The 24,959-nt window shown below is 33.8% G+C and overlaps 1 protein-coding gene across 4 annotated transcripts in view; it reads right to left on the reverse strand.

Moving 5' to 3' along the window:
- Positions 1-24,959, reverse strand: part of LOC148599981 (BDNF/NT-3 growth factors receptor-like) — a 145,551-nt gene that overhangs the window by 94,287 nt on the left and 26,305 nt on the right. Inside the window, exon 1 of one of the 4 annotated variants that reach the window (XM_088557059.1) lies at positions 7,379-7,932. The exons of the other annotated variants lie outside the window; for them this stretch is intronic. Coding sequence (XP_088413185.1) covers positions 7,379-7,409 — 31 coding nt within the window. The 5' untranslated portion in view covers positions 7,410-7,932. Of the gene's footprint in view, positions 1-7,378; positions 7,933-24,959 lie in introns of those variants that run through there. 4 annotated transcript variants of the gene reach the window in all.

A 24,959-nucleotide genomic window follows, 5' to 3' on the forward strand; every position in this document is an offset into this window, starting at 1 on the left:
ACAAATAAATTCCGATAAGAGTCATTCTATGGGTTCCAGGTGCACCGGAACTGTCCTTCGTCGTACGCGGCACCTGTCATATTCTAAATAAGTTTAATTATGTAAGCGTCTAATTAGGGTGTTGGTAATCTGTTTAGACGAATACAAAAACTAACTTAATATACATTGTCTCATCTGGGAGATGGAAACTTCATATCGGTCAACTTCTAATGATAACCCACAAACAGACAATTCAGGATACCACTCAAAGCTAATTCGCAGAAATATGATGATACAAGTTATATCTTCGTAAAGCAAGTAGAAACTCTGATCCAAAAATAATCAAAATCTGACGTCTGATCACTGATCATTTCTGAAAGACAAATCCCACAGGAACGTCTTTTTTCCCATTACTGATGACAACTTGCTTTGCACACTAGCGACCTGTATTAACAACGTTACTGCGAAGTATGAGACAAACATATAAGTTTAATATATCACCTTAATAGCAACGTAAGTCGGTACGTTTTGTAAAAAAAAACGAATTGTTTAATAATCTAACACATTACTATAATTTTACACTCTAAAAAAATAGCTTGAAAAATCAGTTATCTTCAACTCCTTCATTTGATAAGAGAGCAGGTCAAGACGGGCGCGCGTGTCTTCGTCTTACATGAGTCGTCTCAACTCGCCAATTGCCGTTTCCCGAAGAAAATGAAACAGAGTACCAGAATGTGGTCTGATGGGGAAGGCTACATCATTTCAGGGTGTTGTTGGTTTTTTTTAAATAAGTACATGTACTACCATTAAGATAAGCGCTATATTTCATATGATAAGCTCCGAATATGGGAGGCCATCTGTACAATGCGATTTCTCATGAATAATTTTCGGAGCACAAGGAGCCAAGAGAGACTCACATCACTTGCATTAATGTATATTAACTAGAATATTGAACTCATCAAATAATGCCTCTTCTTTTGCAAGCAAACAATCAAGAAAAATGCTGCCGTCCAATATATTGGTTGCAGAATTTGATTGAAATTCAGAACAAAAGCAAAAGAGCAAAACAAAAAAAGTGATACTGCGATTGGATGTAATCACAAAAGTCACCAAAACCTGCAAAATAGTATTATTTAGCAAATTTCTGAACCCCTATTGGATTTAGAATGCCATGTTAATTATAAATATCATTTTAATTGAAATCTGACAATATTCAATATACCACTTTTGTTGGATATTTTGTAAGAACTAATGGTTTTCAGGCACGAATTCAGCCGACATTATAAACAAAATGCCAATCAACTTTAATTGTTTAAATTTTGCCGAATTTGATGACAGTACTTTTAATGGCGGCTTCCTAAAAACAATGCGTGTAACTTTAGCATATATCAAGATGTGCTTTTTAAGGAATTTTCATACAAATTGCAAATATCAATAAAAAAAAAGTCAACTCCGGGTAAACGAATGAGGAATGGAAAACTACGAAACGGTGACCAAATTTGTTCTCGAGGTGCAGGTATATACACTGTAACGATCCACGAATTCACGATGACGACTATAAAACTATTGCAGTGATGACTTTAATCTTGTAGCAACATAACCCTGTTCCAGAAGCCTTATTGTAAGAAACCTAGCGCGGTACCAACAAATCTCCGTATCTCAGCAATCTCTGGTATAATATAATGAAACTTGTACCAAGAGACTTTGAAAAAGTGTCTGGTACAATGTTTGGACAGGTTGTCAGTATATCATGGAATGATTTCAACAGGTTTCACAGTAGAAACGTCTCTTACTTATTTTGTTCTATGAATTCGTTGTTTCACGTTTGAAAAAGCGGTGTTGTTTTTGTTCATGTTTATTTGAAGGTGTATATAACAGGAGGAAATTATACGTCAATATAACGCAGTAGTGTGTGTATTAACTTAAAAGGTCACATTGTCAAAAAAAATCACGATACATTACACATTTTAAATTTTGTAAAAATTCTTGTATACTATTTAACTGGAAGGCATACAAGACGTTTCCCTGGCATTGATTACTAAATACATATTAGTTTCCAATAGTAATGATGATTTATTGTAAACGTGACGAGCGGGTACTATGATCTCTTGTGAAATGCTTGGGTTATGACAGTAAATATCTATAAACTTAACTCGGAAGAAATAGGACATAAATTTACATAAATCAGCATGAAACACTTACTTTTAGTCTCGATCTCATCGTCCTTCACACAACAAACAGGCAATATATTTACAAAATTTCTTTGAGATTTCAAAAGACAATGGAACGTGTTAAATCTATCATATACTGCTCATTGTTCAGCAAGTCACTTCAGAGGTTTTGGACAATGAAATACATTAGTTTCAAAATTAGAAGGAAATGATGGAATTATAAGGAAATATGAAAGTTTTATTTCCTACTAATTTTCACCATTTACACACACACACACACACACACACACGTCTGCATTTTTTTAGCGTCCACTCATCTGCGGCATTTTATACAACGCCCCTACTCTTTTAATAAGTTCAAGGTATAGGGTTTGTAAGTTCGTTCTAGTTTCAGTTTCCCTTCGGAATTTCCGGTGTAGAACGTATTGAAATCCGAAGACCGATATGCATTTTAGTGTGTACTTCCGTGAAATTCAAACGCTGCTTCACAATGCAAAATTTTCTATTTTATGCTATTCTAAACATTTTTTTCTCTTAGAAATTGATAATTGTATTTTTAATCAGTATTTTTACCCAAAAATGATACTTCGCTTGTAATATTGAACTCAATGCTATATTAATGACGAATCTCCATACATTTAAATGGTAGACTAGGGCCCATTTTTACGAAACCATGGAGTCACGTGACGAGACTTACATACCCTATGAAAATAATGTAATCTGATGTTGGTACATGTCGCAGTAACGTTCAAAGCAGAAATAATTCAAAGCATTAGATAGTGATATACCTCTTTCATATCCATTCGGATCCATGCATTAATTCCATTCATACAATTGTGAAAATTTTCTACTTTACATAAATTCATTTCGACAGGGTCACGTCCGTCCGTTCAGAATACAACTACTACATTCAATGATTCAGATTCGACCAGTGGTGAAACCTAGTCGGAGAAAACATGTATATTATTGGGCAATGTGTGAAACATGGGTAAAGAAAACATATTTCACCAGGCAACAAGCTCGACATGGTCTTAAAAAATACATCTCTTCTGGCAATGGGTGAAGCATGCATGACAGCGTAATTTTTCCGTTTGTGTCATCAGATTTATCAATTAAAGGTCAACTTTCTCTTGTTTATATAAACTACTATTACAATGCACTACAACAAATCCTGTCTTAACCGAATATTTAATAATTCAAAAACATATCTAAACACTTTTCATATCAATCTAAATGTATCTGGAACCTTCGAAAACCTTATATCAACCTCAAACGAAAATTGTTTTAATAAATTAAACGAGCTAGATTTAGACAGGATTCACCGTATAATTCAAAAGGGTCGAAAATTTATTAGAATCGAAGACTGAAGTCTTCAAATTCGCTAATCGTCAAATACTCTTTGCCACTGTTTTTGGCTTACTTTCAACATCCGAAATGGCACGGATGCGATATGCTCTAAAATCGGGCATAAACCTATAATTAAATTACAGGTCTATGAGTCGGGTGACTTCTGCTAGAATCTTGGTTCCCTTGATATGATTACTCTTCGTAACCGTGATGACTCGAATGTTTTCAATCGAAACAACTGGTTACCAGGAACCATATTAAACAACTAGTAATGGCTATATATATAGATATCGGGGACCTGATAATGTATATGACCTATATAGTCAATTGAAACGAGCCCCTGTAATTGCATCGGAGACTGGGTAAAATTACATAAATTCAATGCTAACCGATCATTTCATCTTTTAATGTAAACCTCCCGTTACCATACAAGCAAAAACACTCATAGACATGTGTATGATATTTTTAAAAGAGGTACATTTCAGCGACTGTGTCGCTTATGGTAATGACCAGGGAACCAGATAAGGATCAGATTAAACAACTGGCAATGAATATTTATAGATATAGGGGCCGTGCTAATGTTTATGACCTACATAGTCTTGTAATGAGCACTGTACCTATATCGAAAACTGGGTATTGGTCAATGCTTACCGATCATTTCATTAAACTTCCCGTTCTCATACAAGCAAGAAACACACGTAGAATGCACGTGTAAGGTATTTAAGAGGTACATGTTTATCTCATTTGAAACAAGAACTATGACGTTATGGCGGTAAACACGACACAGATCTGCCGCAAAACGTGGAGTAATAATATATAATTATTCAAATCATATGCGAATATAAAGTACTGAAATTACGAGTGCAAGAAGTCGCTGACAATATTAGCAACTTAAAAAGGAAAAAAAAATTGACACTCTTTTTTTCATATTTCCCAAAATATAATAAAGAATAATTAACAATATTAGTCAACACATGTATAAGTTAGGCAACCTTTGTTAATGATAATTATTCGTTAGATAAAAAGGCTATACATGTTTAAGATTTTTCTTTATTCGTGCAAAAAAGTTACGGCTCTTATTTATTATCATTATTTTTTTTAATCTTTTTGCAGAACTTTACTTATCTGTATATAGGAAAAGCACCACGAACACTTGTTCATAGACAAAGCGCCACAAACATTTGGTCATAGACAAAGCGCCACAAACGCTTAGTCATAGACAAAGCGCCACAAACACTTGTTCATAGACAAAGCGCCTCAAAAAAACTTGTTCATAGACAAAGCGCCACAAACACTTGGTCATAGACAAAGCGCCACAAACACTTGGTCATAGACAAAGCGCCACAAACACTTGGTCATAAACAAAGCGCCACAAAAACTTGGTCATAGACAAAGCGCCACAAAAACTTGTTCATAGACAAAGCGCCACAAACACTTGGTCATAGACATAAAATCCCTCATAGGTTAAAGTTTGCTTGTCATTCTGACTAATTATCCAAAAAAAATGTTTCTTTAAATCTATTTTTTTTTCTTTATAAACTTCAGACCTTAATAATTATCATCCTATGAAATCAAACTATCAAATTGAAATCTCAAATGTCTCTACATCCATTTCAATTATTTAAGTTAATGAAAGAATATTGTGGATTAATACAGTAAAACCTGTCTAAACTGAATTTTTTTGTACTTTGGTATTTGATCCAGTTAGTTTAGATAGATTTTTGGTTTACAAATGTATAAGATAGATAAAATTGATAAAGAGACAGTTGAAAGTGTTAGATTAAGACAGATTTTAGGTTTATTCGATTTCTGTTAAAACAGATCTCACTCTAATATTGTATCGGCGTTGCTATTAAGGGTTAAGGCTATCAATTAATCACAAGCGCTTTAAGCTTTATTTTAGTGATAATGAAAAAGTAAAATATAATCCAAAAGGCTCACCATGCTTCGTGCATATAATTTTTACATAAAACCGCTTTAGTATTGACATACAAGGAACCAATCTCTTGTCTTGGAAGGGTAATCAAGGAAACTAAGGTTATAATGGTATTCAAAAGAATGTAATCCAGGGACAAAGAACAGACATGGAAAACAGACATACACAACAAAGAATATAAAGAAACTAAAATCATACATACATAGTAACAAAAGCAGATGAGCAACTCGGACTCCACTAAAAACTGGGAGCATGGACTAGGTGCACCGGTAGGGTAAGCGTTCTCTGCTTTTCTAGAAACACCCACCGAGTTGCTCATAAAAATGTTAAGTCCGTGTTAGACGATAGAGGAAAGGAAATGATAGGTTCGATTCCTGGCAAAATTACACTCTTAGGAATTGATATTTTCATCTTTTCTGTTTATGCATAGCGTAAACGGAAATAATTCTCCGACTTGAACAAAATAAGACGGGTATTACAATGAAAAGTCATACCATATAAGATTAAAGCAAAGACAATGGTAAAAGTGATTCATGATGTAGAAAACCTATAAAAAAGACTTTATAGGTTTAAGTCTTCTTCTAAAAACAATTAGAAAGGGGCGTGGTTAGTTAAGGATGATAAAATTCTTCAAGACCTCTTTCGGTGAATTGCACAATAAGGCTGTCGATGTTCAGTTTCACCATGATGTCACGTGAAGAAAACGTTTATGTTTCAAATAGGTGTGACAAAAAAGTTATACACATAACAAAAAAAAATCAATAAAAGTCATTAAAAGCCTTTAAGAAGAACATCAACTCAAAACAAATCTAAGCAAACACAAAAAGGGACAGCTTGCACAATCATTCAGACAAATGATTGTTTTAAATAAAAAATAGAATGATAAAATTAAAAACATAATTTTCAAAAAGCTTCTTTCAAGGAGAGATAATTGCCGGGAAATTTATGTTTGATCTATCTTAAGGAGGTAGACCTTGAGTAAGGGACACAACTTTTAAAATCACTGATATGTTTGTATCATATTCAATTCACCAAAACCCATCAAGCTTTCATTTGAATCAGAATGAAATCAATCTATGTTTCTTTGATGTTGTCATGACATTGATGTAAATTGCTGAATACAAACATTCTAATGAGTTAAGTCTATCTCCTTAAATCAATTAAATCAAGAATGACATCGCTAAAGTGTTAATTCCTTTATAAACAATATGACTAAGTATGACCGGTTACATGGTCTGTAACTGTTTCTGAATTATAAGTAAACGTGAATAGTGAATTTGGCGGGTATTTGAAATGCATGAATTTCCTCCTGTCTGATATTTCATAAAGACTGCTTTATAATTGCTAAACATACTTTTATTGGAATCGGGCATTTCATGGGTCAACAAGCACGACATGATCTTAAAAAACACACCTCTTCTGAACAAATGGCTAACACAGTACTATTTTGCTTTTCATCCATTTTGTTTTGTTTTTACCACTGTATATTTCAAACAGCATTTTCCGCAAACAAGAAATAAAATCGTCATTTGGGCGGTGGTTTTTAAATTCTTACTACATTACCAGAAACGAAATACAAAAAAATGATTTTTTAAGCATACATTTACGACCAACATTAGAAAAAAAATATCTGTAATAATGAAAAAGAACATCATAGTCAGTTACTATTTTTGGAATGCAATAGTTAGGTAAAGACTAAGCAATAAATATTTGTTTCTGCTCTATTTTTATTTTTTTTTTTTATTTTATTTTTTTTTTTTTTTTTTGGTAGCGGAAATGACATCCGATAAAAATAATACTGCCATTTTACTGTACTAATAATACATAAATAAAAGTGAATGATGAATACAATAGTATTAAGGTGACAACCAATTATAATCCTAATAATTTCTTTACACAGATCATTCCAGATAAGAACGTCAAACAGATATGAAACCAGTCCTACCTGCACTAAACATGGTAAACTTCCTTTCCATTACATAACAATAAATTCAATTCTTTGAGCCGTTTTGATGCGCTATTTAATTATCATCTCCATCGGTATTAAATTTATCCAATAAGCGGTTGTGATCCGTACTTTTAATTGTTTCTTCTTCAGTGTTTAGAACTAGAATAACACATGTTGCCTCGTTCTTTATTTATTATTTACAAGCATTGATTGGAAAGCTTATGAACCTCTCTCACATCTTGAGGCATCCGATACATATGAAGCTAATGGTTCGTTTCAATTTGATGTCGCGCTATTTTTTGACGCAGTATTATAATTGGTTAATAAGATATTATAACTGTAAAACCTGTCCAAATCGAACCCTGAATAATCCGAAAACCTGTGTATAATTAAAGAGTCTTCAAGAAAGGAAATAATAACTTTTCTGAACTGATAAACTATAGACAATAGTCAAAAGGATTATTCAATGGGAATGTCTGTATAACAAATGAAAATACCAATTAAGTTTCCATGCTCCCAGTTTTTAGTGGAGTCCGACCCTACCGGTGCACCTGATCCATGCTCCCAGTTTTCAGTGGAGTCCGAGTTGCTCATTGACTTTTGTTACTTTGTATGTATGATTTTAGTTACTTTATGTTCTTTGTTGTATATGTCTGTTTTCCATGTCTGGTCTTGGTCCCTGGATTACATTCTTATAATTACCGCTATAGCCTTGGTTCCCTTGATTACTCCTACATATCATATCAGCTTAAATATTTATTATTAAACCCTGATAAAATCGATTATCCCTCTAAATCAAACAATTCATGCAGTCCGAGAAGGGGTTCGGATAATACAAGTTTTACTGTAATTAGACAATAGGAAAACGTAAAGCTAAGTATCTTATTTCGAATTATGGCACTTCCGCATGACAAAATGTCATATTTCAAAGCCGACAGAAAAAGGGCCTAGTTCATAGTCAACGTAATGATATAGTCTGTGATTGAAAACATTTAATGAAACTTGGAATAGAGGATGGAAGTAGACAACGAGAACGTGTAAAACACACCCTGAAAAATCCAAACAACTTGTCTTATCCGGACACTTTTTAAAGCGTTTTCATATTATCAGTTTAAATGTGTTTTGAACCTTGGTAATCCTGCCTTAACCAAACACATTTAAAGGTCAGTGGTCCTTTTCACAAAAAATCGTAAGTGTAAAATTAGTCGTAGGTTATGAAGTCACAATATTTTTATTTACTATGACGTCATTACTAACGACTAATTTTACTCTTACGGTTTTTTTTTTTGTGAAAAGGACCACTGATTTGGTGAAGACAAGTTTCACTGTATTACATTTAAAAATATCACTTTATGTTAACCTTTTATACAACATCAGTTTTTACATTTATGGCGGATCAAAGAGCAATTGTAATTTATGTAAGGGATAGGAAATATGGAGAATAGGAATGGTAAATCGTGTGCATGTTTAAAAATAAGTTCATCTATTCACAACTGCAAACAAAAATTGTTCATTGCGTATCGATTTGAGTGGTTTACGCTGTTCGGTCAAACAATGAATTCAAGTTCAGAACGAAATAAAAGCTTCCTAATAGTCTCTAAGAGATTCTATTAAAATCCATAGAATACAGAACTCAAGGAATTTAAACTCAAGACATTTCGACAAATCACAATACTGGTGTCTTTTTATCATACCATGTTTTACCCACTGCCTGATTTTTACAGAGACTGACCCTTAACAAACAGTCTGAAGTGATATTAGTTGCATTATCTTACGTGCTAAACATAACCTTAAATTAAGCAAACTTTGATTCTTATGACCACTCCGACTAAAAGTCATGAAAAGTTTGATATTATTTAAGAGTCAGTCTATGTAAGAATTAGGCAGTGACTGAAACGTGGTATAAAAAAACCATTTTGAAAGTGTAATTTCTGTACCGTCATAATCACAGAAAAACTACAAGATTTTCATATAACTTTGGAAAATTGAGTAATAATTAAATTGAAATGCACTTAAAATTAACATTGCAAAGGCAGATAACTCCGTCAAAAACCTCATTTTTCTAACATTCTATTGAAAAAAAATCTTAACAAATCCAATGCTTCCGAGTTCAAATAGTGGTCTTTTTAAATAGAGAAAATATAATTGAGTGTAATTATACTGTCAGATTGATAGGTTTCTGACACGCATATTTCTGATCTTTGCCTGATTCTTAAAAAAAAACTATACTTAACAGTTGATACTTATCATGCATCAAACAATCAATAAAAGCCAAAATATGATTTTTTTTTCTCCTTCCGGAGTCAATTGACTTGAGGCTATAATCAGCATAATGAATGTGACAGAGAGAGATGTTGAATTTTTAACACAAATGGGAATGGATGATGTTGGATTTTTATCACGAATGGGAATGGATGATGTTGGATTTTTATCACGGATCGGAATCATTATGGATGATGTCGGATTTTTATCACGAATGGGAATGGATGATGTTGGATTTTTATCACGGATCGGAATGGATGATGTCGGATTTTTATCACGAAAGGGAATGGATGATGTTGGATTTTTATCACGGATCGGAATCATTATGGATGATGTCGGATTTTTATCACGAATGGGAATGGATGATGTTGGATTTTTATCACGGATCGAAATGGATGATGTCGGATTTCATCACGGATCGGAATGGATGATGTTGGATTTTTATCACGGATCGGAATCATTATGGATGATGTCGGATTTTAATCACGAATGGGAATGGATGGTGTTGGATTTTTATCACGGATCGGAATGGATGATGTCGGATTTTTATCACGAAAGGGAATGGATGATGTCGGATTTTTATCACGGATCGGAATGTATGATGTCGGATTTTTATCACGAATGGGAATGGATGATGTCGGATTTTTATCACGGATCGGAATGGATGATGTTGATTTTTATCACGGATCGGAATCATTATGGATGATGTCGGATTTTAATCACGGATCGGAATGGATGATGTCGGATTTTTATCACGAAAGGGAATGGATGATGTCGGATTTTTATGACGGATCGGAATGTATGATGTCGGATTTTTATCACGAATGGGAATGAATGATGTTGATTTTTATCACGGATCGGAATGGATGATGTGGATTTTTATCACGAATGGGAATGGATGATGTTGGATTTTTATCACGAATGGGAATGGATGATGTTGGATTTTTATCACGGATCGGAATGGATGATGTTGATTTTTATCACGGATCGGAATGGATGATGTTGGATTTTTATCACGAATGGGAATGGATGATGTTGGATTTTTATCACGGATCGGAATGGATGATGTTGGATTTCTTACATGCTTTGATTTTGATTCTTCGTATTGCTTTTATAAATAAAAATATTCTCTCCCTTATTTCATTTCTATAAAGTATTTAAGTTATTATACCTTTACCCCTACCTTGTAAAAATGGAATAGTCTGCTTTAATAGTTATTCACTTCCTAATTGAATGATAGACCTGTCTTTGCTAAATTCTTTTCTTTAGTTTCATTCCTAACATACTGGAGTTCTATGCTTAATTAGCTTTCTCAAGTTATAATTTTTACGACATCAGCTTAACGTTTCTGTGATAAGTCGTTTGGCAAATCTATAAATCCTGTCTCTTGGTAAAACATAACTGACTTTTTTATGTTTAAGTTCATGTCATTCCTTTAAGAATAAGGCAGTGGGTAAAACTAATCTGGTTTCCTGGTCAACATCATAAGCGACACTAGGATCGCTAAAAATATAATCTAAAGTCACGAGCGACGGATATGCACAATATATGAGTAAATTGCCGCTTATGAAATAAAATAAAAACAAAGATGAGATAACCTAAATTAACTTTATAATTGTGCATTTATATCGAAAGAGTAATCAAGGGAACCAAGGTTATAGCGGTAATCAAACGAATGTTATCCAGGGACAAAGACCAGACATGGAAAACAGACATGCACAACAAAGAACATACAGTAACTAAAATCATACATACAAAGTAACAAAAGCAAATGAGCAACTCGGACTCCACTAAAAACTGGGAGCATGGACCAGGTGCACCGGTAGGGAAAGCGTCCTCATAAGAAGAGGAAGACACCAGTCCATTTATTTATATCACAAAATTAAAATGAGGCGTAATAAAAATATCCTTATTCACTTTCTCAAAGTAGCAATATTTGTTTCATGTTTACACTTTAAACCATTTAGTTTTGAATATATTAAACATCTATTGAAAGATGTTTTATCACCCCTGATTGGGGACTGTTCATATTAATGTTGCACACGTAACTTTGCATTCCTTTATGCAAATGCAATGGTATGGTGACCATATTTATTTACCGGTTTACTGAATGAGGTATGAGAGAATTGTTGTCTCGGAAACTACATTCACAAATAAATATACTGCAAGAGCTTGCAATTGCAAAATAAATAAAGATACTACAAGCTTAAGGTTTAAAATTCCCCCAATATATATATGAAATAATCTCCTTGTTGTATTGCAAAGCTTTAACATGTGTTCGAAAATGCATTTGTGGTATCGTTCATTCTTGTGCGTTCACCTTATGACTTAAACAGCAACAAAGGAAAGATGAGATATTAATCTGGTTCTCTGGTCAATATCATAAGCGACCCTAGGATCGCTAAACTTATAAGGTACCAGTATCGCATGACATATCCCTGAGCGGATGTACGTCAAAACATGAATGCTATACAAATATAGTGCATTTTCTTTTTGCCTCTCTACAAACTAATGTTATGTCAAAAGATATTAACAATGACTTATAAAATACAGCAAACATCACACTATATGATGACAGCCTTTTGAAAGAAAATCTAACATAATGACATAAAAATGTTCCACTGAAAAGGTTGGTTTGGTTATTGCAAAACGAAAGTGAAAGTAGAGAAAATAGCTATTTATAGTTCAAGGCTACTTTTCTGTCCGATCTTCGTGGACTCACCCTATTTTCCTTGCGGGAAATTATTTTTCACATGTCCTTAGAAATGCTACATAAGTGAAAGTTTTATTGAATCAATTTACATATATGTTTTTTAAATCCTAAAAATATGCACTTCACTATAGAAGTCTATGGGAAAATTAATACGATACTAAGACCATAAACTCAGGACAAATCTGTGGTCAATCGGAGCAAAATGATAAGTGAGAATTCATGAAATATTATAGCGTAATGATTTGCATACGTACTCCAGAAGAACCTAAACGTCAAAGTGAAATATAATCTAAAATAAGCATTAGAATGGTTATTACATGATACCTAACTGAAACGAACATCTTTGGGTTTTAAAATTGGTTTAGTTTAGATATTTGTTCCGTTTTCCAATGTTAAAGCAATATTAATTGATATATAGGGACTTAAAGGATTGTTTGGTTTAGTCAGGTTTTCGGATTTTTCAGGGTTCCGTTTAGACGGCTTTATCTGTTAATCCCTCGTAGCATATTAGTTCATTCGAAAGCTCGTACATTATATAATATGATGAGGGGTTTAGCCTTAAATAGGAGCGAACCGTCTGGCAAATTCCCTCTTAAATAAAGTGAATTAATGTCCTTTACGACCTTTGTCAAATTTGATTTAGAGTATATTCTAAGGGCTGGTAAAAGACACTCCTTAACCGGTCAAATAGTTTCGGGATCGGAATGCTTCGTTTTACCACAACCATAACTAAGTTTTTGGAAAATGTCGGAGGAGTTCCAAACCAGTAACATATTATGTCTTTTGTGTATTGGGTGTTTTGATGACAATTTGAAGCTTCAGTAGGTAGAGATGTATTGTTTTACTTTGACGAAAAATTCTCAAGTGCCTATTCAATATATGAATTTTTAGACGAATTTCAAAACATTTAAGAGAGAGTTTCGCTCGCTTATTACTCGTGAAATGCCCCATTAGTTTTGCAATAACTCCATTTAAGTTTCATCCTCAATAACGATTTGTAATAATCATTTCTCAACAATGGCAAATTCACCATTTGTATCTGATTAAATCTTGAATACGTGATACAGGTCAACCCTGGCAGCCTTTAAATGCGTAATGTCAAGAACAAAAATTGAGGAATAATAAACAATATTTTAAAAAAAGTTAGTCATAAACATATAGGAATCTAAAAAATAAGTTAGTCATAAAAATGTAGTTAAAATTAAAGTATCAGGAAATTTGAGCAACCATCGTGTTGAATTGAAATTTATTACATTAAAGGTAGAAGGTATCGAAATTTAATTGAAAGGCCTTTCCTGAAAGCCTTATGCTTCAAAAGAAATATTTCACGAAACATATATGTATCATTATAGAAAAATACGTATAAACGGTGCAATTAGAGGTGTTATCATAATACAACAAGCAATTTACAGTGAAACCTGTCTAAATCGCACACAGGGTAAACCAGACATCTCCTGTAGTCCCTTCTTAATTATATCAATACTTTTTGAACCAATATAAAATGAATATCTGTCTTAAGGAGATAGACCTAGGGTTAGGGACACAACTCTTACAAATCGTTTGAATGTTTGTATTCAGCGTTTTACATCAATCTCGTGTAAGTGTCAAAGTAACCTGGACTGATTTAATTCTGTTTCAAATGAAAGCTAGATAGGCTTTGGTTAAATTGAATATGATACAAACATATCATTGATTTCAAGGGGTTTGGTTTAGACAGGTTTAACAATATATTATTTTCTTTGGTAATAAGTCTATGTAGGTAAAATACGTACATTTATATGGTTGGATACATGTATCACTTCAAGTTGTTTTATATAGAAATGGCCGTTGTTTATAAAATTTAGATTGTACATTAATACAGTAAAGTATTTATATAACAAGGTCTTTGGTTGGTTTAGATTGTATATTAATTACGAAGTATTTATATAACAAGGTCTTTGGTTGGTTTAGATTGTACATTAATTACGAAGTATTTATATAACAAGATCTTTGGTTGGTTTTTGTGTTGTTTGTTTAATTTTGAGTTTCAGTGGGGGGGGGGGTTCTTAGATTCGCTTTTTAGGGTAGGGGTTGGGTGAGAGGGCGTTGTCCTAGATGATATCTCAATGCACGAATTTGAAATGAATATGTGTTTGCATTTATACCAAAAGAATATCATTCTCTAATATCAATTAAGGAAGTAGACCTAGGGTAAGGGACATAACTCTTACAAATCATTGGAATGTTTGTATCGAACCTTTTACATCAATCTCGTGTAAGTATCAAAGTAACTTGGACGGATTACACTCTGTTTCAAAGGAAAGCTTGAAAGGCTTTGGTGAAATTAAATATGATACAAACAAAACAATTATTTTCAATTTTAATTCCAAATCATCTTCCAAATGTACAGAGGAAGATGTTTACAAAATGCTGGAATTTTTAACCGACAACACATTTGTCCAGTGTGGTGGACGTGTTTTTCAACAAACGGTCGGCATTCCAATGAGAACAAATTGTGCTCCTTTACTTGCTGACCTATTCCTTCACTTTTATGAGGCTGACTTTATAGCTGATCTGATCAGAAAGAAAGAATTTCGTTTGGCTAGATCCTTTAATCTAAGTTTCCACTATTTAGAGGACGTATTATCTTTAAACAATCTTAATTCGGGGATTTGATACATCGCATCTACCCAAAAGAACTTGAGATAAAGGATACTACAGACACTGTGAAGTCAGCCTCATATCTTGACCTACACTTAGAAATCGATGGTAAAGGAAAACTATTGACCAAACTTTACGACAAACGTGATGACTTTTCATTCAGAATTGTAAACTTTCCTTTCATCTGTGGCAACATCCCTTCGGCTCCTACGTATGGAGAGTTCATATCACAACCCATACGTTATGCCAGAGCTTGCCGAAACTACGCAGACTTTTTGTAATGTCGCTAGAACTCTAACAAATAGGCTTCTGGAACGGGTTATGTTGCTACAAGATTGAAGTCATCACTACAGAAGTTTTATGGTCGTCATCATGAACTCGTGGATCGTTATGGTGTATCCATCAGCACCATGAAAACTGATTTATTCAATGGGTCATAGTTTTCCTTTCCTCGTTTGTCTACCCCGGACTTGACTTTTTATGACCAACTCGGCGGGTGTTTCTAGAAAAGCAGAGGACGCTTACCCTACCGGTGCACCTGGTCTATGCTCTCAGTTTTTTGTGGAGCAACATAACCCTGTTCCCGAAGCCTATTCTTTAGAGTTCTAGCGCGAAAAGCATGAAGACAGGACACAGAGACGATCAATGTACACATTGTAGACAACTTGATTATAAGCAATTGCAAGACCATGTACAAATTGAAGATAGATAAAAAAAAACACAAAACACATAAACTTCCACCCAAATAATTGGAAGTCAAATTAGGTATCCCAGAAGGAAAGTAATTCCTGCTCCATCAGCAGTAACCACCAAAATACAAGTGAGTAAATTCTGGTGTCAAGTTCGTGTGGTTGACTTTTCGGGCTGGTAAGATGAGTAATTAAACCAACTACATCGTATAAAAATCAAAGGCAACAATTTACACATATTGCCTCGTTTTCATTCAAATATATTATTATGGTAATTGTTTATTGCCATCAATAAACTTCAGTAAAGAGGGCCCAGGTATCTACAAGATGCTGATACTTTGTGGTATAACCATTGCTTGATCTATAGGGTTCTTGCAGCTATGGTCCCCTTTCTATCTTTTTTTTAACTTCTTGTTTATTTCCTGCTTTCTTTAGGTAAAATTTGTTGAACGAAAGCAGACTTGAATTTCCTTTCTCCCAAATCTCCGAACCGCACACGTACAACCATTTATATAAAGTTTATTTAGGTAAATTAATGCAGTAAGAGTGAAAAGTATCAAACCTTAATGGAAGGGAAAAGAGGTTCAATTACACAGTAAATGAAGCAAACCTAGGGCTGATTACGCCCTCTCCTACGTTTTCCATTGGATAACAAATTGTAATAAAATTCTTCCTTAATCTTAAAAGAAAATTTGAAATTCAAACTGTACAGAAAATTGACGTCAGCCACTCATTTAAAAGGTCGTGTTCTATCTATTTTGAGTTTAACAAAGAAATATGTTTGTCATGTATGTCATGAGGTAGAGCAATGAAATTATATACATATGTTCATTATCAATACAACCAACATATTCTCTTTCGTTTATAGTTTTAATTTTAAGGTTTAGTATTTCGAAAGGCAGATGGACTTATCAGCAAAATTTTTGCCTAACCTAATAGTAACTTTAAACACTTTTACTCGCCGGTACATGCTGATAATTTTTTTTCTTTGATTTCTTGATTTGAAGTGTTACATGTTTGTATCTTGCAATTACGAATTCAAGATGGCGGACGCCGAATATATGTTTTAATAATATTTGTGCATAAAATCTATTTTTTTGGCACTGAGGAACTTTAGGACACTATCCGTTGTATAGCACAATCGGTGTAAAATATTTGTCTGGTGTAAAAATACTAATATAGAAATTAAAGAACTTGGTACGAAACGTCGACCTCAAATATGTTCGTTCACCTAAGAATAATCAAGGGAACCAAGGTTATAGCGGTAATCAAAAGAATTAATCCAAGGACAAAGACCAGACATGGAAAACAGACATACACAACAAAGAACATGAAGCCACTTAAATACTTACAAAGTAACAAAGGCAAATGAGCAACTCGGACCCTAAAAACCGGGAGCATGGACCAGAAGCACAGGTAGGCTAAGCGTCCTCTGGTTTTCTAGAAACACCCGCCGAGTTGCTCATAAAAAGTCAAGTCCGGGGTAGACAAAAGAGGAAAGAAATACTATTTCACACTGAATAAATCAGTTTTCATGGCGCAGATGGATACACCATAACGATAAGTTCATGATGACGACCATGAAAACCTGTGGTGATGACTTCATTCTTATAGCAACATAGCACGTGTACACTGCAACTGAGTTTGCGTGACACGAGAGCTTAAGCTCTTGAAATCAGTGACATATTTATATCATATTTAGACATCAAAGCCTACCGAGTATTTATTTGAAATAGAATGAAACCAAGTTACTTTAATGCTTACATGAGAGTTACTTACCGAACATACCAATGATTTGTACGAATAATGCATCTTAACTTAGGTCTAGGTGTTTATGTCCGAATCATTCCATGTTCAATTTACCGAATTTATTGTATTCTAGAGAGACACAATGATACAACATCCGAAAAGCGAGACGATAAATACAAACTGTAGGAAGAAGAAAAAACAAGGTTTATAATGAGCCCCACATTCCAGTATAAATTTGAATCGTTGGCTACATACATGTACCTTATCCTATGTGATTTTTTGTGTATTTATTTATTTTCAATTTCTTTAAAAATAGAACAGTATATTTTTATTTCAAAGGATTTGAACTTCAATAAAGGAGGCAGACCTAGGGTAAGGGGCATATGAAATCAGTGATGTTTGTATCATACTCGATTTCACCAAAGCCACTCAAGATTTCATTTGAAGCAGAATAAAATGAATCCAAGTTAATTAGATGCTTACCCTACCGGTGCACCTGGTCTATGCTCCCAGTTTTTAGTGGAGTCCGAGTTGCTCATTTACTTTTACTTTGTATGTATGATTTTAGTTACTTTATGTTCTTTGTTGTTTATGTCTGTTTTCCATGTCTGGTCTTGGATTACATTCTTTTGATTACCGCTATAACCTTGGTTCCCTTGATTACTCTTACATAAGATTGATGTTAAATGCTGAATAAAAACGTTTTAATGATTTTTAAGATTGTCCCTTATCCCAGGACTACCTCCTTAACAAGCAGCATTTCTTCAGCATAAAGCTGCTTACTTCAGATTTATATCAGATATTTTATACAAATATACTAATTATTCGGTGTACCTCCTTTTGAAAACATTTTTTTTTTTCAGGTGCCTGAAATGTTTCTTAAACTCTAGCTATAGATTACACGTCTGAATTTCTGTTGAATAAACGTGGTTGGGTTGACGCAAGTGTTTGGTTTATAAATGTATATATTGCTATAAAGGAGCCTAAATGACGTCTATTTGAATAGGGTTTTTAGATTGTTCAGGGTTCAGTTTATACAGGGTTCTTTGTCTTTAATCTTTAATTGAAAAAAAAATTTAGAAAGTCAAATAACTAAAGTAGTGGTGAAAAGATACAGAAATTTTCAAAAATTGTTCTTTATTTTTGTACGAAATAGTCAACTTTGGAAAAGATAACGAATTGAAGTTCATGAAGCTTAAACTGCCCCAAAGTTGGGCGAACATAACTTGGTCAAAATTAATAATAATTCTTGAGATTTAATTTGTAATCGATTTAAGTCGACGTTTAGATTTATCCTTTCTTCAAATCTCATTTAGCTTGGAATTAATTTGATTGCAGACTTCCGGTCGATCGACGTTTATGATGTCACAGTACAAAGTTAGTTTAAGGGAAATACAGTAACCTATCTTACCAAGATGCGAAATAAACTATCAAATAAAATTATTTATTTATTACTTTTTACCAGGTTAGGCGAAATAACAATAAAATAAAATCATTTAAGGATTATTTTTTACCAGGCGAAATAATAAATTTCGGGTAAAAATATTTTTTTTATATTCCTGACATCATGAAACACCAATACACCTGCTCCAGCAGCATTAATCTATATTTAGAATACACTTTAGAATTTCCCTGAAGGCAGCTTAATGACACGTTATTACGTATTCATATATATTGGCTGAATATAATAAGATTTGGTCAGGGCTAAACAAATTATAATCATAAGCTTGCTACCTTTAATAACAAATAAAAGCAAACATTCTATACGTAAGATGAAAATAGGGTTAACAAAATTGATTAAGTGAAGCATTAAATATTCTTGATACGCCAACGACATTGAATACAGTAAAAACTATCTTAACCCATTATGACTTTTCATTTATAATTGTCAACTGTCCTTTCATCTGTGGCAACATCCCTTCAGAATCTGCGTAAGGAATTTTCATATCACAACTAATATGTAATGCCAGAGCTTGCCATAACTACGCAGACTTTTTGTATCGCGCTAGACTTCTTACAATTAGCCTTTTCGGAACAGGGTTATGTTGCTACAAGATTGAAAGTCATCACTACAAAAATTTTATGGTCGCCATCATGAACTCGTGGATCGTTACGGTGTCTCCATCTGCACCTTAAGAACAGGTAATTTTAACGTGTCTCAGTTTTCATTGTCCCCGAACTTGACCTTGCGGACGTTTCTAGAAAACCAAAAGAAGCACACCCTATCAATGCACCTGTTCTATACAGTTTTTGGTGGAATTGTAGTTGATCATTTACTTTTGTTTTTTGTACATATTATTTCGGTTATTTTATGTTTTCAATGTGTGGTCTTTGTCTACGATTGCGTACTTTTGATTTCCGCTAGAATCTTGGTTCCCTTGGTTACTCTTTAAATAGGCAAGGTTAGATGTTCAGTTTATCCAGGTTCAAAGTACATTTAAAATGGTATAAGGATACTTTAAAAAAAGTGTTTGTTTTATTCAGCGTAAATGCTATTACTAACCACACCAGTCTCGGAAAACTTCGGTCACTAAAAACAAATCGAATCTTAACTTTTTCTGACATAGAGATGGTCAAATGTTAGCAAAAATTTTTTAAAAAATCAGGCATCACTACTGGACAATTCGACCCAGACATTTTTGCCACAACAACCTATTGTTCCTTACGAATGCCGGATATTTTGGCCCATAGATGTTATCTAACGAGGCTGTTATCCGCGGGTGTCAGAGATTTCCTTACTTGCACTCGTACACGTGCTGAATTCATAACAATCGGAACTACTCAGTCTTTTAGTTACAGAAAACAAAAACCTCGGAGGCAATAGGTGATAAATCTATCCGGAACTTGACCGATCCGATTCTGAAATTTTAGTTTTACCGGTTGAATTTTTTACCATTACTTTTTCCCAAACTCCTTGTTTCGCGCAAAAATTCTTGGCAGATTTAATGTTCTTTATTTCTTGCGATATCTTACCAATTTTTTAAGCGTTACCTGATGGATAGAACTATTATGAGTCGCGTATGACTACAAATCGGGCAAATTTTGTACGAAGAAATTCTCCTCGCTGCATCCGCGATAATTTTTAATGCAGCGGAAATGGCTGAGTAGTTCCGATTAAGCTTCTTAATATATCTTAACTGTAGAGAGGCATCCGAAATCTGCGATGGGTGATGACTATTTTTCGGCGAAGAAAGATACGAAATAACCAATTATAACATAATAAAATAAGTCGGTCCACATTGATTGAAAAGACAAATAAAAATTCTAATAATACAACACCCCAATTAGAAATTCTATTTCGTAGTTTTATCAGTTAGAATGACTCTTCATCAAATCCAATTATTATGAATTGTCGGAATTAATAGGAAATTCAATCTTAAGTATTTCTCTGTCTAAGAATCGTGCAAAAAGGTGTATAAGGCAAATGGAGAAATACGGTTTGTATTGCATTATCCAATTAATTCTAACTCATTATGTCCAGAAATTACCATCAAAGTGTATGTAAAGTTTGCCTTTTTGAGATATTGATAGGTCAAATTTAGTTTAAACGGCTATTCGGAATAAATTCAATAAACTTTCCAGTTGTTGTTTTTTAGATGTAGTAAATATTTGAGGCAAAAAAGACCAAATTGAGAATAAGGACGTGCAAACCATTGCCTGATTCTCAAATGTGATACCACTCTATGTGATTTGTGAACGCGTAGTGTACATGAATATATTGGATCGTTTTTTTTCTTCAGATCAATAAAATGTAGAGATATTTAAAACAAACGCAAAGGCATTTCCATTCAGTGGGTTTTTTTAACAAAACACAATTCAATATATTTTTAGCTGTTGATTTTTTGTTACTGTTATTGTAGATGTTTATTGGATATGTTGGTGTTGTTTTTCTTTGTTTGTTGGTCGTGGTGGACATGTTAGTGGTGTTGTTCTTTTAGCAGATGTTGGTTAGTTGGTCCAGGTGGATATGTTGGTGTTGTTTTTCGTTGTTGGTTGGTCGTGGTTGACATGTTAGTGTTGTTGTTGCTTTAGTAGTTGTTGATAAGTTGGTCCGGGTGGATATGTTGGTGTTGTTTTTCGTTGTTGGTTGGTCGTGGTGGACATGTTAGTGGTGTTGTTCTTTTAGTAGTTGTTGGTTAGTTGATCCAGTTGAATACGTTGGTGTTGTTTTTCGTTGTTGGTTGGTCGTGGTGGACATGTTAGTGGTGTTGTTCTTTTAGTAGTTGTTGGTTAGTTGATCCAGTTGAATATGTTGGTGTTGTTTTTCGTTGTTGGTTGGTCATGGGGGATATGTCAGTGGTTTTGTTGATTGGTTGGCCCAGGTGGATATGATGGTGTTGTTTTTCGTTGTTGTTTGGTCGTGGTGGTCATGTTAGTGGTGTTGTTGCTTTAGTAGTTGTTGATAAGTTGGTCCGGGTGGAAATGTTGGTGGTGTTTTTCGTTGTTGGTTGGTCGTGGTGGACATGTTAGTGGTGTTGTTCTTTTAGTAGTTGTTGGTTAGTTGATCCAGTTGAATATGTTGGTGTTGTTTTTCGTTGTTGGTTGGTCATGGTGGATATGTCAGTGGTTTTGTTGGTTGGTTGGCCCAGGTGGGTATGTTGGTGTTGTTTTTCGTTGTTGGTTGGTCGTGGTGGATATATCAGTGGTGTTGTTGTTTTAGTTGTTGTTGGTTTGTTGGTCCAGATGGATATGTTGGCGTTGTTGTTTTTCCGTTGTTGGTTAGTCGTGGTGGACATGTTGGTGTTGTTTTTGTTTTTGTTTTTGTTTTGTTTATGGTGTTAGGTTGGTCGTGGTGGACATTTTGGTGTTGTTTTTGTTTTTGGTGTTTGGTTAGTCGTGGTGGACATGTTTGTGTTGTCTTTTTTCTTTGTTGTTGTTTGTTGGTTGGTCATAGTGGACATGTTGGTGTTGTTTTTGTTGTTGGCTGGTTGGGTATTCGTGGTGGACATGTCCGTGATGTTGTTGTTTTTGTTGTAACATTTATAAGTCGTCATGGAAATTCTTTTGGTGGTGTAGATTTTGTTTCATTTGTAATCGAAACTTATCGAAATTAAATGTTTTGCTGGGCACAACTCGACACAATATACGTTCAAAGAGGTCGAACCCTGAACAGTTGCGACAAGTAAAGACGTTTTACATTTTGTTGTTGTTGGTTTGTTGGTCCAGATGGATATGTTGGCGTTGTTGTTTTTCCGTTGTTGGTTAGTCGTGGTGGACATGTTGGTGTTGTTTTTGTTTTTGTTTTTGTTTTGTTTATGGTGTTAGGTTGGTCGTGGTGGACATTTTGGTGTTGTTTTTGTTTTTGTTTATGGTGTTTGGTTAGTCGTGGTGGACATGTTTGTGTTGTCTTTTTTCTTTGTTGTTGTTTGTTGGTTGGTCATAGTGGACATGTTGGTGTTGTTTTTGTTGTTGGCTGGTTGGGTATTCGTGGTGGACATGTCCGTGATGTTGTTGTTTTTGTTGTAACATTTATAAGTCGTCATGGAAATTCTTTTGGTGGTGTAGATTTTGTTTCATTTGTAAACGAAACTTATCGAAATTAAATGTTTTGCTGGGCACAACTCGACAAAATATACGTTCAAAGAGGTCGAACCCTGAACAGTTCCGACAAGTAAAGACGAAACATTCAAGCTTTAAACAGCTCCGGATTTTATCACAATTAAATATTTGACAGGGAATAGAAATTTCCGAAATGTAAGTGATTCCCCGAAGGTTCTTATTCATAATTAGCTCCACTTACAATTCCAAGATCAATCCAGCCTTCCTTAGGAGATACGGCACTTCGTAGTACAATTTCAAAGAAATATACTCCCTGTTTTAAAAGACACGTTATGGTCCGAATACCATGAAATTGTTTGTTTCTTTGTCTCCTTTTGGCCCTTAATATCTTAACGGTTAAAAAATAATGAAGTCTTTTGATATCAATTTAAATATATTTTAAATCTTACTAACCCGGTATAAATCAAACCAATTTTCAAATCCAAAAGGGATTTGTTTCATAGTTGTAGCTACCCATGTATTCGGCGTGTGTGTCGAGTGTGTCTCTGACTTAACCATGTCTTAATTGCATTTAATATTTCATGGGAAGAACAACGACCGCATTTCCACTTTATATCAGCACAAATGGCTGTACATCAATATCACTTACTATAAACTGACAGAATTTTTATGATTAACTGTCGTTGATAGTTCAACTTAATTACCAAGATATTTAATATTACCAAGATATAATACCTTCATTTGTTTACTACGTTAGTGATTTTACTTTGTGTTCCCTTACAGGCGTTAATATTAATTTTGCATGCAAAGTGAAAGGCCTTTAGATAAGATTTCTATAAATTGTCCGAGATACGGTCATTCCTTACAAGAAATCGCTGTATGAGGCAACATTTTCACAACGCATAAATATTTTATGGATCTTGGCAAAAAGACTGCTATTCAAGGAGTTAATAACAGAATACAGTTTTGTCAGCTTACGTTATTAAACAAATGTAAAATATTGCCATACTAGTCATACGTAAAGTTATTTTAAAGTGCATCATATTAATAAGGGAAATAGTCGTGAGGGGGCACTTAACTAAGATAACCTGGCAGTCCGGGTAATATTTTCGTTCCACAAGTTTCTCTCAAATATAACCCCGGGTCACCTGTGACGTCTTCTGTCTTTTGATTGACTGAGCGGATAGGACGTTGTTTTATTAATTTGTATACATTTTAATATTCAAATTTAAAAAAAGAAACGTTAAAATATTTCTTTCGAATTACTTATATCATCTCTCGATATAAATTGACAATAATTAAGTAAATTTTGAATAATTACATCTTGGTTTTCACTTTATTTCATAATTTACTCATATATTGTGCATATCCATCGGTGATGACCTGAGTCTATATTTTTAGCGGTCCTCGGGTCGCTTATGATATTAAACAGGGAATCAGATTATCGACATAGCAGGAACGAATGTGTGTATCTAGCTTTTATGAAACCTGTTTAAACCGAACCCTGAATAGATCAGAAACATGTCTAAAGAAGTCCTCTTTTGAAGTCCTATTACTGAGGTAGACCTAGGGTAGGGAACATAACTATTACAAATCATGGGAACGTATGTATTCACCATTTTACAACAATCTCATGTAAACATTAAAGTAAGTTCTGTCCAATCTGTCTGCTTTTAGGAGATAAGTTCAAAAGATTCTTATATAATTTCATAAGTTTTTGACATTAAGTGTATAAGATTTTGACATTAAGTGTGTAAGATTTTAATATGAAGTTCAGAAGATTTTGATATAATTTTTACACTATTTAGACATGAATTTCACAAGATCATACAATTTTGATATGAATTTCATGAGATTTTGATGTAAATTTCATAAGATTTTTACATAAATTACGCACTCTGTGTGCATGTTGAATGTGACAAGCCTTGCATGTACACTTTTTCAAACAAATTATTCAAGATAGCCCCTAATATTAAAAGGGCCACATCTTAAATGCGAGCAAATGATTTTTTAGTCTTTCTTAGTG

Source organism: Perna viridis, chromosome 13, assembly GCF_037379345.1.
Source record: "Perna viridis isolate PV_CMFRI_1.1 ecotype Kerala chromosome 13, ASM3737934v1, whole genome shotgun sequence".
NCBI classification, from domain to species: Eukaryota; Metazoa; Mollusca; class Bivalvia; order Mytilida; family Mytilidae; genus Perna; species Perna viridis.